This window comes from Bidens hawaiensis, unplaced genomic scaffold, assembly GCF_021521415.1.
Source record: "Bidens hawaiensis isolate Kalapana, Puna unplaced genomic scaffold, B.hawaiensis_p1.1 tig00015256_1, whole genome shotgun sequence".
Classification (NCBI taxonomy): Eukaryota; Viridiplantae; Streptophyta; class Magnoliopsida; order Asterales; family Asteraceae; genus Bidens; species Bidens hawaiensis.
Genome location: NW_027492361.1, coordinates 313,883 through 332,282, shown reverse-complemented (window position 1 = coordinate 332,282; position 18,400 = coordinate 313,883). Strand labels below are relative to the sequence as shown.

The 18,400-nt window shown below is 41.3% G+C and overlaps 1 protein-coding gene across 1 annotated transcript; it reads left to right on the top strand.

The window, feature by feature from the left end:
• Positions 1-864: 864 nt before the first annotated feature.
• Positions 865-18,180, top strand: LOC143548827 (phosphoribulokinase, chloroplastic-like). The gene is made up of 6 exons (XM_077039898.1): positions 865-1,462; positions 3,636-3,720; positions 3,910-3,994; positions 4,273-4,517; positions 5,589-5,624; positions 17,789-18,180. The coding sequence occupies exons 1-6, from the start codon at positions 918-920 to the stop codon at positions 17,987-17,989; spliced, it is 1,197 nt and encodes a 398-aa protein (XP_076896013.1). The 5' UTR covers positions 865-917; the 3' UTR covers positions 17,990-18,180.
• The last annotated feature ends 220 nt before the right edge of the window (positions 18,181-18,400 follow it).

Below are 18,400 nucleotides of genomic sequence, written 5' to 3'. Positions count from 1 at the left end.
CTAAGTAAACGAATAACTCTCGTTTATATTAATCAGAAAATATAACTCAAAAAACTGATTACAATACCTCAAACCCTAACTCGGTTTGACTCTTGATAAACCCTAACTTTGTTGCACCAACTTCACAATTTAATGTCTAACCATAACTTGGTTTATATAGACTAATCTAACTTGCTAACCAAGACATTACCTATTATAATTACAATACAACTAGGAAACATAACCAACTATGACTAGCTTGTCAACATTGGTCCCTCAAGTTCACCGACTTGCGACTTGGAGTCCGAAATTACTTTCAACAATCACCCCCTAATTTCTGACTCGAATAGGTGGCTCTTCAACTCCGATCATGTCTCTTTTGTCCTGTATGATTTGAACCACGATCTTGACATTCTCGGCTTTCACAACCATCTTGGTCCTTTTCATCCTGGTCTTGACTTCTTGGAACTTCTCTTGATCCGTGACTTTGTTCTTCCGGCTCTCCCGAACTCGACTACCTCTATGACCTTGTCCCCGGCCATTCACTCGGCCGTATGAACACACATATCCACTCATTTAGCTGCGATTCTTGTCATCTAATCGACGAACATCAGTCTTCTTGATCTTCTTATGTTCCCGAATCAAAACACGAGCATATCTTTCAAATCAAAAACTTGGTCAAAACATAACTTGTTTAAACCCTATAAAACAAACTCTAAATTGAACCCGCTTGTCCAATCCCCTTGCTCCAGGCCGTTGGAACAATACGAACAAATCAGTCCCGAACTACTTTTCAAAACCAAACCCGTTTGCTCGCCAAATAAAACCTTGAAGTACATAGACATAAATGGTATAACCCCTTTATCCTTTAAGAAGACAAGCACACTTAAATCTTGAAGTACACATTCTAAAGCTCCAGAAAACAAGAGAGAGAAACAATGGCAGTGTCCACAGTCCAAACTCTCAACACATCATTCTCAATCTCAACACCTACAAAAACCCACATCAGATTCAACAAAAAGCAGGCTTTTTTCTTCATTAATAGTGGTAGAAACACCAGTAGTCTTAGGTTTAGAGGTGGCAATAGTATCACATGTTCAGGGGGCACAATAGTGATTGGACTAGCAGCAGATTCTGGGTGTGGAAAGAGCACCTTCATGAGAAGGTTAACCAGTGTGTTTGGTGGTGCAGCCTCCCCACCAAAGGGTGGGAACCCGGACTCAAACACACTTATAAGTGACACAACCACGGTTATATGCCTAGATGATTATCATTCTTTGGATCGAAACGGAAGGAAAGAAAAGGGTGTGACTGCACTTGACCCACGGGCCAATGACTTTGATCTTATGTATCATCAGGTTAAGGCGCTTAAAGATGGTGTGGCTGTTGAGAAGCCTATTTATAACCATGTTTCTGGTCTTTTGGACCCTCCTGAGCTCATCAAACCGCCCAAGATTCTTGTTATTGAAGGTTTGCATCCAATGTAAGCATTTTTTTTTTCATGCATTATATTGGTAAGATTTCAGTTAATTATTAGTTTGTGTTGGTGCAATTAGGGGTGAGAAAAAAAGCCTGATTAACCGAAATAACCGACAAAAGTGAAGCGAAATAACAGACATAAATTGAACCATGCAGGTACACCCTAGCTGCAGTTTGATGATCTTTGTTAGATTTTAGTAAGATGGAGTTCCATTTTAGAATCTAGATGTGTAGGAAGCATGCATGTGATTTGCGTTTGTTTGGGGAGAAGATATCAAAGGTGGTTCATGTGGAAATTTGGCTTTTACTTTACGGTTCTAACCCTACACACTAAATTATTGATTCCCCAAACCCACTTTAGCAAAAGAAGAACTAAATAAAGTACATAATAAGTCACCATTTTTTTGGTTATTACTTCTCAGTTGAGTGCATATCAAACACTAATAAGTCTAGCTTGGCTTTATTTTGGTAAGATGAACAAGTTTCAAGAACATCACCTAAAGAATTTTTTTGTATTAATTAGCACGTGGCTGGTACTTCTACGGTGTTTTGAAACCAACTGTACTTCCAATCGGTTCGCTGTCTGTTGCCTAGTTCGCTTAGGCCACACGGAATGGAAGTGGCAAGCTTCAGGATAGGTTAACGTGACAAAAAGATACCATGTAAGAGCCCCCCCCCCCCCAACCCACCTCTCTGTACCGCAAAACCAAGTCTAATTGGAAAATGCATCCCGATAGCCATCGATTGAGAGGAAGCTAAGAAGAAATCAGGACCCACGAGAGCGAGAATCGGGAAGGAAGAGAGCGGTGGATCGGGAGCATCGTCCTGTGTGTACACAGTAGTGCAACTGTTGGTAAAATCCTACCTATAGCTATGCTACTCGTAGAGTTCTGAAAGAATGTGATACAGACAAACCATACATTTATACTAGAGGATAGAAATGTTGATTCTAGAGAACCACCTGACTACAAAAACATATGTGAACATGAAAAGTATGTTAGAAACAAAGAGTGCTTGTCATGAAACCTATACAGCAGAAAATAAAACGTGCTAAAATATATAATATAAGAAAGCTAACGATAACAAAAAAAATATATATGAAAAGTATACTAAGAATAGATCAAACATAATAGAGACACGAAGACAAGAAAGCAACATGAAAGGCCACCAAAATTAAAGATAGCTAAGCCCCAAACAACAAGTTAAAACAAATCTATACCAACCCTCTAAAAGTCTATAACCTTAAATCCTTAATCCTACATCACTACGAAGTGTATCTTCGAACATGTCCTTATGTCCTTAGAGAGGTGTAAGCCTAGCAAGTCATTCATAATCTACTCATCCTAAGTTAGTTTAGGTATACTTTTATTTGTTCATCCCTCCATGGTGAGTGTTTCCACGTCTATAACTAGTGTCATCATCTGTTTCAGTCTTCAAATATTCAAACCATCTCAATCTTGTCATTATTTTTTATGAAATATTAGGCATCCTTAGTCTTTCCCGAAAAAACATTATTTCTTATCTGGTTTAGCCTTGTGTGCCCACACATCTACATAAGCAATTTGATCTCTTCCACCTCTAGCTTATGCGCATATGTCTTCTTGATAGTCTAGTAACATGTTTTGTATAACATAGCTGGATGAGCACTGCAACTCCATAAAATTACCTATTAAATTAGTATGGAATCTTTTGTCACACCATACCCTTATGGCTGATTTTCACCTACACTAAACTACCTGGACGCGACGGGTTGCGTCCTTATCTATGTTTGCATCACTATGAACAAACGATTATGAATACTTGACCTTAGTTGATTGTGGAACCACTTGGCCTTCAATGGTGACTAGGGCATCCTCCTAGTCATTTGCACTATTGGCATTAAAGTAAAGATACTCAGTCTTAGAGTGAATAATTCATAAACCTTTGTTTCTAAAATTGCTCGCCACTCTATTTTCATATTCAGGCTTTTTTAGTTTTCGCAACTAACACAATATCTTCAGCGAAAGCATGCACCATGGAACCACATCCTACTGGTAACTTCTGGTTAAAGTTTTTCGGTTTTCATATTCTCCGTAATTTCTTTAAAGTAGATTAGATATATTCATTTAACAAAGTGTACACATATGCTTATGGTCAGAATTTTACTTACGATCACATATGTTTTTGAATATATGTAGGTTTGATCAGAGAGTAAGCGAGCTCTTGGACTTCAGTAATTACTTAGACATCAGTAACGAGGTTAAGTTAGCATGGAAACTTCAGGTATGAACTACAAACTGACTATTGGACATACAGGACAAGTGCTTATGCGATTTTTGAAGTTTACAATTGAAATTAGTTATATCCGTCTATTATATATTAACACATAGACACATATGCATAAAACAAAGCATATTTTAATCCATAAGAATGACAATTGTCCGAGCAAATGACTCTATCTCTGAATTGTAGAGAGAGATGGCTGAGAGGGGACACAGTCTTGAAAGCATTAAAGCTAGCATTGAGGCTAGAAAACCAGACTTTGAAGCTTATATCGGTAATCTTCTAAAACCCTACTTCAGAATTTACATCTACCCAAAATATATTCTTGATTACGTCTTGCGAGCTATGTGATGAGATATGGTAAACATGTTGGGTAATAGGTCTAATAAACATGCATGCTATTGTGTACTAGCCAAAATGCATCAAGCTGAAACACACTCTGTTTTATAATAAAATGTCTATAATTTGTATAAATGAATAAGTGTTCCAACAACATTCAACCCATTTGACATGTTTTATATTTATGATATGTATTGATGGTGAAAAATATAGACCCGCAAAAGCAATATGCGGATGTAGTTATTGAAGTTTGGCCCACTCAGCTGATTCCCGATGATACTGAGGGGAAAGTGTTGAAAGTGAAGCTAATCATGAAAGAAGGAGTTAAATGCTTCAACCCGGTTTACTTATTCGATGAAGGTTCCACAATTTCATGGATCCCATGTAGAAGAAAGCTCACTTACTCCTATCCGGGAATCAAATTCGCCTATGGTCCAGACGCTTATTTAGGCCATGAGGTAAATCTGTACCATACACAACAAAATATTGCTGAAAGTGATCGAATAGCGAAATTGAAACAATTCTAGCAACAATGAATAACATATTAAATAACTCTATCTTGAGTTTGAACATAAATTTACTTCCAACAAGGACTATAATGATTAACCTCAATAATATATTACAAACAAACTTGAAGAAAGAAGAAAATATAATTGTCTTGAAAATCGAACTACAATTATCGAGTCAACTTAGGTTTTGGATTTTGTATTTCTAGGATAACTTTATGAAATATGCAATGATCGAGTCACTTTTAGATTAAAGTATTAATTTTGCTTCAAACAAATCAATAATCAATTAAGACAGAAAATGATTCTTCATAGAGAAAGAAGTTCCTTTCTTTGAAATTGAAGTATGAAATTCAACGCTGAAATTAGACCAGATAAATCCCTTATATAGTAATGAATGAACCATAGTGTTTGGTTTGTTAATAAGCATTCATAACCAAATTGTTTTTAACATCTGGAAGAAACATAATCTAGTAGCAACTTACGAGCCCAGTTGTTGCCAAAGCACATTTGGCACCACGTCCAGTTGTTACCAAGTCTTAGTTGCAATTGCTATAGAAAGTTGCTACGAAGCTCCAATTGCCACCAACCTTATGGTGTTCCCGGGCTACTGACCTTAAATTTCTACCAATTAGTAGAAATCTGTTACTTATTTCTAGTAACTTTTAAAGATAATTTCCGTGCAAGTTTTAGGCAACCAGGGTGGTCGTTGCCCCTTTAACCCACAAAGGGTTACCCTCTTGACCTTGCTAGAGTGGCGCTCTCTTGAAACTTCCATGATCTAGGGGTTTCGATCGCCCCTACTGCCGTAGAGATTCCTTAATACATAAATTGCAATAGTCTTAGACAAATGCTTACTCTTAGTTCGTGCCAACATTTATTGTGACTTTTCATTTATTAAAATAGTTTAATCACGCTAAAATCACCCACAAACTTCATGTTAGCTTTTGCACTATATTCCAACCATTATACATCTCCAAAAGAAGAAAGTTTTGACATGAAGCTTCACCTCTTAATTTGCAGGTTTCTATAATGGAGATGGATGGACAGTTTTGTTGGGTTCGTAGGCCTTGTTGGCCCGGTTTATTATATGAAGTCAAAAGAGGAGACGGGTGTGGGCGGTCGGGCCCGGCCCGGTTTAGATTTCTTGCATAATAATTTACTAACCCTAGTTCAGTCTCTATATAAACAACATTATGTACTTGTAATATTAGGTCACTCAATAAAGAAATACCTAGTTGCCACCCGTGGACGTAGGTCAGTTTAGACCGAACCACGTTAAATCCTCGTGTTCGTTTATTGCTTTCGTGTCGTGTTCAGTTTCGTGTGTGCGTTTAATCCTAACAAGTGGTATCTAGAGCTTAGGTTCGGATCACACGAAGAACGCGCAGAACCCTCCCGTCGCCACCGCACCAGTAGGTCGATATACGGCAGCCGACAGTTAGTTTTAGGGTTCCGCCGGCAGACAACCGCCGCCGCCGCACTAATTTGTCTCAGCCGCAACCCGCGTGACGGTTGGAATTTGTTCAGGTTCTGTTATTTTTTTTTTAAAGCAATTTTATCATACCCGCCGCTAGAGGCAGTGCCATTGAAGTAGATACGGCAGAGATAGCAAACTAGGTTTTGCTGAAAACACAAAAAATAGAAGCAGAAGAAGAAGCACGTGAGCAGTAGTAAATTTGTTAGACTTTGGGCATTCGTACCTTTTTGTTTTGTCAAATAAAAAAGGAATATTGGGCCTTGATATTGGCAGATCTTTTTTTCCTAGTTGCAAATTTAAGTCTAGATCAAATTATATTTTTTTGTGTGGGCCGAAAATCTCGTGGGCTTTAACCAGTTTTGATTTGGCGAGAACCAGCGAATCAAGATCCTATTTTCGTTGAAGAACAGTTTCAAGTCAGAAGAAATTTAAAGAAACTTAGAACCAGTGCCAACCGCGTTTGTCAGGTTTATCGTTTCAGTTTAAAGTTTCGGTTTCTGATTTACAGTTCGTATTTCCGCTGCGGTTTAAATAGGTTGATTTTTAACAGAGTTCAGTAGAACAGCCGTTAAGTTCAGGCTCGTGCCATTGCTGTGTCTGTCTCTGTTTTTTATCCAGTTTTTCGTTTTAGTCATTGTTATGGCAGAAGACGGAAAGGTTTCGATACAGAAGTTTGACGGACAGAAGTTTGGTTGGTGGAAGATGCAGATTGAGGCACTACTTTGTCAGAAAGACTTGGATGTAGTGCTTGAGGATGAAAAACCAGAAAAGCTGTCAGAAGCAGATTGGAAGAAGTTAGACAAGAAAGCTAGGGCTTGTATTACTTTGTCGTTGTCGGAAGATGTGGCGTTTAACATCATGAAAGAAACCACAGCACGTGGTATGATGGAGGCGCTATCCAACATGTATGAGAAGCCTTCGGCAGCGAATAAAGTGTAACACCCCGACCAAAGGCGGATTATACATCGGGGCGCCACATATTGTTTCATTACTCGTGACACTATTGGGTGTCAATATTTAATAAATATATTCATTCACGCATGCGCAACGTATACATAAGATATAAATAAACCAACATAAATCAATATATTATAAATCATAATATTCGAACAGCAAAAACTTGTCTTGATACATTTTAATCTAGGTCCAAAATAAAGAACTTCCTACGTGTCCTTAAGCTCCCAAAACGGCTACTGCAAACCTGAACATGTGTTAAAATAAACGTCAAACACTTGCGTGTTGGTGAGAAATCAAGTTTAATACAATACATAGATAACAATAAATCTGCGCGCAACATGTGTATGTCTGGTTTTCAACAAGGGTGTAATCTGATCGGGACCAACTCTAAGAGACAAGACTGCCAGTGCTCACAATTGAGCTCACAAACAAGACTAACTGTGCATGTGTAAACAAAAGAGAAAATCATAAACGAATGTTCTCCCGTGTTCATCTAATGGTACCATGAAAACTGCGGAATAGACCGTCCATACGGTTAATGATCCACACATACAAATAAACAGCCAAGTCTACGTCCTCAACACATGGGATACTGCGCGACTAAAGTTCATAAATAGTTTAAGACTCAAGTTTTGTATGAACACATGAACATCCCAAAGCATTTAAAATAAAAAGGGATTAGATACGAGATAACTCACTTGATAAACGATGCGGTGTAAGATAAAGCAAGAACCAACTTTAAACAAGCACAAGTTAACCTATAAATAAGATTATTGTTTTAATGATCTGTTTTAAGTCTTGATTATAAGTTAGCATAATTAATAAGTAAATTATTATATATAATATATATATATTACCGGAAAAGCAGGGAAGAACAGGGAGGAAGACGGAGGCAGGAGAGGAAGACGGCAGAGAGAGCAAGGAGCAAGAGAACAGGAGAGATTAAGTGTTTTGTGTGTGAAGTGTTATGAAAATATTATTATTATTTATAGGAAAACCCTAGGAGACACAAACCCTAGAAAAAGGGGAAAAGATCTCAAAAAGTAAAAGAAAAGATATCAACGGTAAAAAGTTCTGAAAAGTAAAGATATCAAAAGATATGGCAGCTGCAGGGGGCAAGATAAAGCTGACAGGGAACAGTAAAAAGCATGGGCGGATCAGATAAAGGTACTGGTCAAGCATGGCAAAAGCAGATCTCAAAAGATTATGTCAGTCACTTTATCTGTCAACCAATGGGGTTGGTGCGCATGCTGCGCCGAAAGTAACTATTCAGACATTAGATGGGTCAGGTCAACGGCTCAAAAGATAAGACAACACAAAAGCAAACGGCTAGATTTAAACAGAAGATACAAGGGTTAAGCGCGGGAAGGCTGAGTGCGCGAGCGCGAAGGCTGGCACAACAATCCTTAGCGTACTGCGGGAAGAATCACAAATCCTTAGCGTGCTGCGTGAAGAACAAGAATTCTAAGCGCATCGCGGGAAGAACATACATTCTTAGCGCGCTGCGAGAAGAACATGCATTCTTAGCGCGCTGCGAGAAGAGTTCTCTTCACGCATCGCAGGAACAAGATGTCTTCACGCAGGCTTCCATGTAAGGAGTCTGGCGCGTGGAGCTGCAGACATCCTTAGGCGGGAAGAACCAAAGGACAAGCAAAGAGTTGAGGGAAACAAGGCTTAAGGGCGGGACGGCGACAAGAGGGAAAAGAAGGCGGAAAGAGAGAAGGAAGGGGGAGGGGACGGCGGAAAGAAAGAAAGAGAGAGAAAAAGGCGGGAAGGAAAATATATATTATTATTAAAAGTAAAATATAAGTATAAATAAATATTAAATCATAAAAGAAAGAGATCGGATAAGGGAAACGGGTACCTGGGTCGGGTCGGATCGGGGCAGATGTCACAGTCTCCCCTACTTTAAGAAATTTCGTCCCGAAATTTATCTCGAAGTAGGTTGCGCAGAGAACAGGTGCGGGTACTTGATCTTCATTTGATCTTCCCTTTCCCATGTAAACTCGGCTCCGCGCTTGGACTCCCAGCGAACTTTCACGATAGGGATACGACTGCGCTTGGTTTGCTTAACCTCACGATCCATAATCTCAACAGGCTTCTCAACGAAATGCATAGTTTCATCAACTTGAACTTCATCAAGTGGAATGTGAAGGTTCTCGTCAGCTAAACACTTCTTGAGATTGGAAACATGGAACGTTGGATGCACATTACTGAGCGCGAGCGGCAGGTCAAGTCTGTAGGCAACTTTTCCCACACGCGCGAGAATCTTGAATGGACCAACATAACGAGGAGCAAGCTTACCCTTCTTCCCAAAGCGGACAACACCTTTCCAGGGCGACACTTTGAGGAGAACAAGATCACCAACTTGAAATTCGAGAGGCTTTCGCCTACGATCTGCGTAACTCTTCTGTCGGCTTCTGGCAGTCAGCAGATGATCACGGATCTTGGCGATTTTATCGGTTGTCTCTTGAACAAGTTCGGGTCCTGTGATTTGAGTTTCACCCACTTCGCTCCAACAAATCGGGGAGCGGCACTTACGACCGTAAAGTGCTTCAAATGGGGCCATACCGATACTGGAATGATAGCTGTTATTATAAGAGAACTCGATCAAAGGCAGGTGCGAATCCCAATTACCTCCAAAATCAAGAACACAAGATCGGAGCATATCCTCAAGAGTTTGAATAGTTCGCTCAGACTGACCGTCAGTCTGAGGATGATATGCCGTACTCATGTCCAAGCGAGTTCCTAGCGCAGATTGGAGAGATTTCCAAAAGCGAGATATAAAACGGCCATCGCGATCGGATATGATGCTCAAAGGAGTACCATGGCGGCAGACAATTTCCTTGACATAAAGCTGCGCGAGTTGCTCAACACGGTAGTTTTCACGAATGGGCAGAAAGTGAGCAGACTTAGTCAATCGATCCACTATTACCCAAATGCTATCATGCTTGCTTGCTGTCAAAGGTAACTTGGTAATAAAGTCCATCGCTACACATTCCCATTTCCATGTAGGAATTTCTGGTTGTTCGAGCAAACCAGATGGGCGTTGGTGTTCAGCTTTAACTTTAGAACAAGTCAGGCACTTGGCTACGAACACAGCAATATCCTTCTTCATACCGGGCCACCAATAAGTTATGCGCAAATCCTTGTACATCTTATCAGCGCCGGGATGAATAGAATACCGAGATTTGTGTGCTTCACAAAGGATATCAGCGCGAAGATTCTCATCACAAGGGATCCAGATGCGATTAAGATAGCAGAGAATTCCACTCAGATTAGGGACAAAGAGTGCTTCCGCGCCACACGCTAACTCGGCGCGAAGGTTACCATTACTGATGGATGCGCGCTGCGCGTCACGAATACGCGATTCAAGGTTGCTTTGAATCGGCGCGAAGTGAAGCTGGGTGCGCGGCAAGATACAGTTAAGTTGGCAGGGTTTTCGGCTGAGCGCATCGGCTACCACATTAGCCTTACCAGGATGATACCGGATCTCACAATCGTAATCGCTGATGAGTTCGTTCCATCGGCGTTGCCTCATGTTAAGTTCCTTTTGATCAAAGATATGCTGAAGGCTTTTATGGTCAGTGTAGAGGATGCATTTAGTACCATAAAGGTAGTGTCTCCAGATCTTCAAGGCAAAAACAACTGCACCAAGTTCGAGGTCGTGAGTTGTATAATTCTTTTCGTGAATCTTAAGTTGCCTTGATGCGTAAGCGATAACCTTGCCTCTTTGCATAAGAACACAACCGAGACCTTGGTTGGATGCATCGCAGTACACGACAAAATCATCATTACCCTCAGGTAGCGCAAGAACAGGAGCTTCACACAACAAACGCTTGAGCGTCAGAAAGGCTTCTTGCTTCGAGCCCCAAATATACGGTTTGCCTTTGTGCGTCAGAGCTGTTAAAGGCAAAGCGATCTTCGAGAAGTTCGAAATAAAGCGCCGGTAATAACCAGCTAAGCCTAGAAAGGAACGGATCTCAGAAGGAGAGGATGGCGTAATCCAGTTCTTGATTGCTTCAATCTTGGATGGGTCGACATGAATACCCATCTTGTTTACAACATGACCAAGAAACTGTACTTCATCAGACCAGAATTCACACTTGGAAAGCTTAGCATAGAGTTGCTCAGCTTTAAGCTTTTGCAATACCAATCGGAGATGTTGCTCATGCTCGGCCTTGGTCTTAGAATACACCAGAACATCATCGATAAACACGATCACGAATTTATCCAAGAAAGGCCTACACACCCGATTCATTAGATCCATGAAAACGGCGGGTGCGTTGGTTAGACCGAAGGACATGACCAAGAATTCAAAATGGCCATAACGAGTTCGAAAAGCAGTCTTCGGAATATCTTCATCGCGGATACGCAACTGATGATAGCCAGAGCGGAGATCAATCTTCGAGAAACAAGAGGCACCTTGGAGTTGATCAAAGAGGTCGTCAATACGCGGTAAGGGATACCGGTTTTTAATGGTGAGTTTGTTCAACTCGCGGTAATCAATACACATGCGAAACGATCCATCTTTCTTTTTAACGAACAACACCGGAGCACCCCAGGGCGAAGAGCTAGGGCGAATGAATCCTTTAGCAGTCAACTCTTGAAGTTGGCTGGCCAATTCTTGCATCTCAGCGGGTGCAAGACGGTAAGGAGATTTAGCCACGGGGGAAGCACCAGGGACAAGATCAATACGAAACTCGACTTCACGAGCGGGAGGGATACCAGGAAGATCATCAGGAAAAACTTCAGGAAAATCACGCACAACAGGGATATCGCGAAGCTTCTTTCCTTCATCGGGTTTAACCACATGGGCTAGAAATGCAATACACTTCTTCCGCATGAGTCTTTGGGCTTCGGCGCAAGACATAAGTTTAAGACCACTGGAGGGTTTTTCGCCGTAGATGTGAAGATCACCGTTTTCTCGAGGAATGCGAATCAACTTCTTGGCGCAAATAACTTCGGCGCGATTATTCGAGAGCCAGTCCATACCAATGATAACATCAAAGCTTCCAAGAGGCATAGGGATGAGGTCGATCAGAAAATCGTTTTCGTTAAGATTAAGCGTACAATCTTTAATCACTGAGTTAATTAAAATAATTTCACCATTAGCCAATTCAACTGAAAAATCTTCTTTTAAATCGTTGCGCGGTCGCGCAAGCTTCTGCTCGAAGGCGCGAGAGATAAAGCTTCGATCGGCGCCAGTATCAAAAAGTACAGAAGCATAAAATCCGTTAAGTAAAAATGTACCATTAACTACGTCATTATTCGCTTGCGCTTGGTGCGCGGTTATATTAAAAGCTCGTCCACGCGTCACTTGGTTCGAAATCTGGTTCACCGGATTCGCTTGTGTGATTTGCACTTGTAGTCTCGGGCACGCGTTCCGGAAATGACTGGGATCACCGCAGTTAAAGCACGATCTGGGTCGTGGGTTTTGGTAGGTTGGTTGTGGATTCTGCGGGTAGACTGGTGGTGTTGGCGCAATTGGATTGGCGAAAAGGACTCTACAGTTCTCAGCAGTGTGACCAGTACGGCCACATCGGTTACAAAGTCGACACGGGGTTTGGGTTGGGTGGTGAAATCTACAGGTTGGGCAAAAGGGATGGTTTCCTGTGTAAGGTTTCTTAGTTGGCGGGGCAGGGAGTGCTGGATTGGTTAAGGCATAGTTATGGACTACAGGAGGTGCTGGGTAGGTTGACAGTGGGTTAGGCGCGTAAACTGGGGGTTGGTAAACGGGTTGCTGGACAATGGACGGGTTGGTAAGCGCATAGGCCTTGCGCCTGCGCTTGAGGTTGTTACGGTTTGAGGGTTCTGGTTTGGTTTCTGCGGGTTCAGGGACAGTTTTGGTGGTTTTGGTCTTCTCAGTTCCCCGCAGGAACAGAGTTCCTGTTCTGACATGGTTGTCGCTGAGCACAGCGGCCAACTCAATAGCGTCAGGGAGGGTTACTGGGTTTCTGGCCCATACAGAATCTTGAATTTCCATGGGGAGACCCCCAAGGAATTTCTCTATGGCTCGGCGGGAAGGGGTAACAAGGTGAGGGACAAGCAGGCTTAGTTCATGGAAGCGCGTCGCGTACTCGCGCGCTTCTCCACTGTATTGCTTCAGGTTCCAAAATTCTTCCTCCAGGCGCTTTACTTCGTTGGGAGGGCAGAATTCTCGCGTAAGAATTTCCTTGAATTCCTCCCATGTCATGCTAGAAGCAGCCTCTGCGCCACGCGCATGAGCTACTCCATTCCACCATGTAAGCGCTCTGGATTCCAGGACACTGGAAGCATATAGGGTTCGTCTGTCTGAGGGGCATTGGGTGTGGAGGAAGGTGTTTTCAATCTTCTCAAGCCATTGGAGCATCACGGTGGCTCCTTCAAGACCTGTGAACTTCGGAGGGTTACCCGCATTAAAGGACTTAATGTTATAACTCGAGGTGTTGGTATTGTTTTGGCTCAAAGCTTGGGCTATTGCGGCGGCCATTTCCTGGGAACGTTGCTGTCTACGCATGCGCGAGGCTTCTCTTCTCTGAAATCGGCGAGATAGCGGAGGCATTCTATAAAAATTTTAATTTTAGTTAATATCTTGGTTTTTATCGCAAAGTTTTAATCTTATAAAGCTTGGTTTCACGGAGTTAGATGCTATCAAAAGTTAAAGTAGATTAAATGACCCTAAATGCAGACTTAATAAGGGTAACAAATTCGAATCAGAAATCGACAATTCATGTATCACCATGACTTTCCGAATTCCCAATTTAAAATATACGAGTAAACGAGTATTGGAGATTGACGATTCATGTATCACCATGACTTTCCAATCTTCAATATAAAATATACAAGAAAATGAGTATTGGAGGTTGACAATTCATGTATCACCATGACTTTTCAAGTCTCCAACCTCAGAACATAATCGTAAATGGAAATTGAAAATCAACTATTCATGTATCACCATGACTTTTCGGATTTTCAATCCCAACAAACGAATATGTAAGTAAAATCAATAAAAATCGAAATTCACAAAAATCGAAATATCGCGGAATAAAACATAAAACCATATACTGCGCAAGCGCGAGCATATTCATAAATAACGAGTAATTAACAATAAGCGCGCAAACATGAGATTTCTCTCATGCGCGAGAAGGGACTCTTAGGTATTCTAGGCCGTTACGTCTAACCACCTATCCTAAAGTCAACGAGCTCTGATACCAATCTGTAACACCCCGACCAAAGGCGGATTATACATCGGGGCGCCACATATTGTTTCATTACTCGTGACACTATTGGGTGTCAATATTTAATAAATATATTCATTCACGCATGCGCAACGTATACATAAGATATAAATAAACCAACATAAATCAATATATTATAAATCATAATATTCGAACAGCAAAAACTTGTCTTGATACATTTTAATCTAGGTCCAAAATAAAGAACTTCCTACGTGTCCTTAAGCTCCCAAAACGGCTACTGCAAACCTGAACATGTGTTAAAATAAACGTCAAACACTTGCGTGTTGGTGAGAAATCAAGTTTAATACAATACATAGATAACAATAAATCTGCGCGCAACATGTGTATGTCTGGTTTTCAACAAGGGTATAATCTGATCGGGACCAACTCTAAGAGACAAGACTGCCAGTGCTCACAATTGAGCTCACAAACAAGACTAACTGTGCATGTGTAAACAAAAGAGAAAATCATAAACGAATGTTCTCCCGTGTTCATCTAATGGTACCATGAAAACTGCGGAATAGACCGTCCATACGGTTAATGATCCACACATACAAATAAACAGCCAAGTCTACGTCCTCAACACATGGGATACTGCGCGACTAAAGTTCATAAATAGTTTAAGACTCAAGTTTTGTATGAACACATGAACATCCCAAAGCATTTAAAATAAAAAGGGATTAGATACGAGATAACTCACTTGATAAACGATGCGATGTAAGATAAAGCAAGAACCAACTTTAAACAAGCACAAGTTAACCTATAAATAAGATTATTGTTTTAATGATCTGTTTTAAGTCTTGATTATAAGTTAGCATAATTAATAAGTAAATTATTATATATAATATATATATATTACCGGAAAAGCAGGGAAGAACAGGGAGGAAGACGGAGGCAGGAGAGGAAGACGGCAGAGAGAGCAAGGAGCAAGAGAACAGGAGAGATTAAGTGTTTTGCGTGTGAAGTGTTATGAAAATATTATTATTATTTATAGGAAAACCCTAGGAGACACAAACCCTAGAAAAAGGGGAAAAGATCTCAAAAAGTAAAAGAAAAGATATCAACGGTAAAAAGTTCTGAAAAGTAAAGATATCAAAAGATATGGCAGCTGCAGGGGGCAAGATAAAGCTGACAGGGAACAGTAAAAAGCATGGGCGGATCAGATAAAGGTACTGGTCAAGCATGGCAAAAGCAGATCTCAAAAGATTATGTCAGTCACTTTATCTGTCAACCAATGGGGTTGGTGCGCATGCTGCGCCGAAAGTAACTATTCAGACATTAGATGGGTCAGGTCAACGGCTCAAAAGATAAGACAACACAAAAGCAAACGGCTAGATTTAAACAGAAGATACAAGGGTTAAGCGCGGGAAGGCTGAGTGCGCGAGCGCGAAGGCTGGCACAACAATCCTTAGCGTACTGCGGGAAGAATCACAAATCCTTAGCGTGCTGCGTGAAGAACAAGAATTCTAAGCGCATCGCGGGAAGAACATACATTCTTAGCGCGCTGCGAGAAGAACATGCATTCTTAGCGCGCTGCGAGAAGAGTTCTCTTCACGCATCGCAGGAACAAGATGTCTTCACGCAGGCTTCCATGTAAGGAGTCTGGCGCGTGGAGCTGCAGACATCCTTAGGCGGGAAGAACCAAAGGACAAGCAAAGAGTTGAGGGAAACAAGGCTTAAGGGCGGGACGGCGACAAGAGGGAAAAGAAGGCGGAAAGAGAGAAGGAAGGGGGAGGGGACGGCGGAAAGAAAGAGAGAGAAAAAGGCGGGAAGGAAAATATATATTATTATTAAAAGTAAAATATAAGTATAAATAAATATTAAATCATAAAAGAAAGAGATCGGATAAGGGAAACGGGTACCTGGGTCGGGTCGGATCGGGGCAGATGTCACATAAAGTCTATCTTATCCGAGAGCTAGTGACAACAAGAATGAAAGAGGGTGGGTCAGTTACAACTCATATCAATAATCTTAATTCGATCTTGTCCCGCTTAGTGTCAGTTGACATTAAGTTTGATGATGAAGTTCAAGGCCTCTTGTTATTATCCTCTTTGCCCGACAGTTGGTCGCAAACAGTGACTGCAGTTTGTAGTTCGTCTACAAATATTACTTTCGATGGGATTCGAGATCTGATTCTGGGAGAAGATTCAAGACGCAGAAGTTCAGGTGAATCATCAGGCAATATGCTAGTCACAGAAGGTAGAGGTAGGGGAAAACAGCGAGGCAGTGGGAGCAGGAACAGGAGTCAGTCTAAGACTCGTAAGGATATTGAATGTTGGGGTTGTAAAGAGAAAGGACACTTAATGAATCAGTGTCCGAATGGTAAGAAAGAGGTGAACGTTACAGAAGACGATACAGATGACGGGGTCAGTAGTGATGAGGCTTTGGTTTGTAGTGTTGAGAGTAGCGTTGATGCTTGGGTGATGGATTCTGGTGCATCGTTTCATGCCACTCACTGTAGTGAAACGATGAAGAATCTTAAATTTGGGGATTTTGGAAAGGTTCGACTAGCGAATGATGATATTTTAGAGCTTACGGGTATGGGAGACGTTGATTTGATAACTTCAGCCGGTACTTCTTGGACTTTGAAAGACGTGAGGGTTATTCCAAGTTTGAAGAAACGTTTGATATCAGTTGGGCAGTTGGATGACCAAGGGCACGATGTTAAGTTCGGGAATGGGCAGTGGAAAGTAGTCAAAGGGAATCTCGCTGTTGCTCGTGGCAAGAAAATGGGTTCGTTGTATATGGTCGATATGTCATCGAAAGGAGTGGATCCAGTTTTGGTGAAAGACAAAATCCGGTTCACAGAATCTCGTGGGCAGAAGAAGGTTCGTTTTGCAAGTAACAAACCCAGAGCCAAAGTGAAGATTCAGGATGAACGAGCTAGGAAGGTTAAATCAGTTGGGGGACATCGTGACAGTGGGAGCACAGGTCGTGTTTCAGTTACAGTTCCAGGTCAACAGTGGATTAAGAAAACCAGTATTCCAGCTGTAAAAGTCTCTCCAATGAATTACTTGCTGAATATGGAGAGTGTTTGTTCTCAGGTTATCTCAGGATCCGGTAGTTCGTTACAGTGGGAGCCGGTAGGGACAGAGAACGGGTCAAGGGCAGTTTCAGCCATGACTGACGTGTTGGAGCTCCGGGGAGCTTCAACGGGCCTTTAGGTTAATTGATGAGAAGGCGGTGGCAACTAGAAGAAGTTTAATGTTCAGATTACAGAAGTACAATCAGGAGTGCAGACGAGAGTACCCAAGGCCTCCGAGTGGGAGATTGTTGGGTTCGTAGGCCTTGTTGGCCCGGTTTATTATATGAAGTCAAAAGAGGAGACGGGTGTGGGCGGTCGGGCCCAGCCCGGTTTAGATTTCTTGCATAATAATTTACTAACTCTAGTTCAGTCTCTATATAAACAACATTATGTACTTGTAATATTAGGTCACTCAATAAAGAAATACCTAGTTGCCACCCGTGGACGTAGGTCAGTTTAGACCAAACCACGTTAAATCCTCGTGTTCGTTTATTGCTTTCGTGTCGTGTTCAGTTTCGTGTGTGCGTTTAATCCTAACAAGTTTGACAAAGTAGATGAACTCATCTATGTTGAAAGCCATTTGAGCAACATTTCAACAAAGTTTTATGGTGAAATCACCCAACAAATGTTAAAACAGTCTAACTTCCCTGGTAGCAACAACGGTACAGGATTTTTTCAAACCATTGTCGGGCTGAAGATCCGAGAACTATTTGAAAAAATTTCAGCCGCTAAGGCCTTATAGTGTGGTGATTCCATATGCATCCATTTGTATATAATTGGAGATATGTAATATATATACATCAATTCACAGATGAAACCTTATCTAGCATCATAAAAAGTTGTATTATTCTGGTCTTACGTGCATAGATTTTAATTCTATTGGTATATTGATGGAGAACACAGTTGCATGTGCCTATCGCGTTGCAAACTTTTGGTTTTATAAATCGTTTGTTCCATGTTTTCAAGGGTTTTCCCTACCATATATTTTGGAAAATGATGACTTAGAAAAGCATAACTTATGTATGATGACCACTTGATTTGAGAAAGTACTCAATTACATGGCTGGTGAATGAAAACTTGACCCATGCCGGGAAGAATGTTAGCTCTTTCATGCAAGTAGTTTAGAAAGCGTTAAGAAAGTTACAAGACTTGG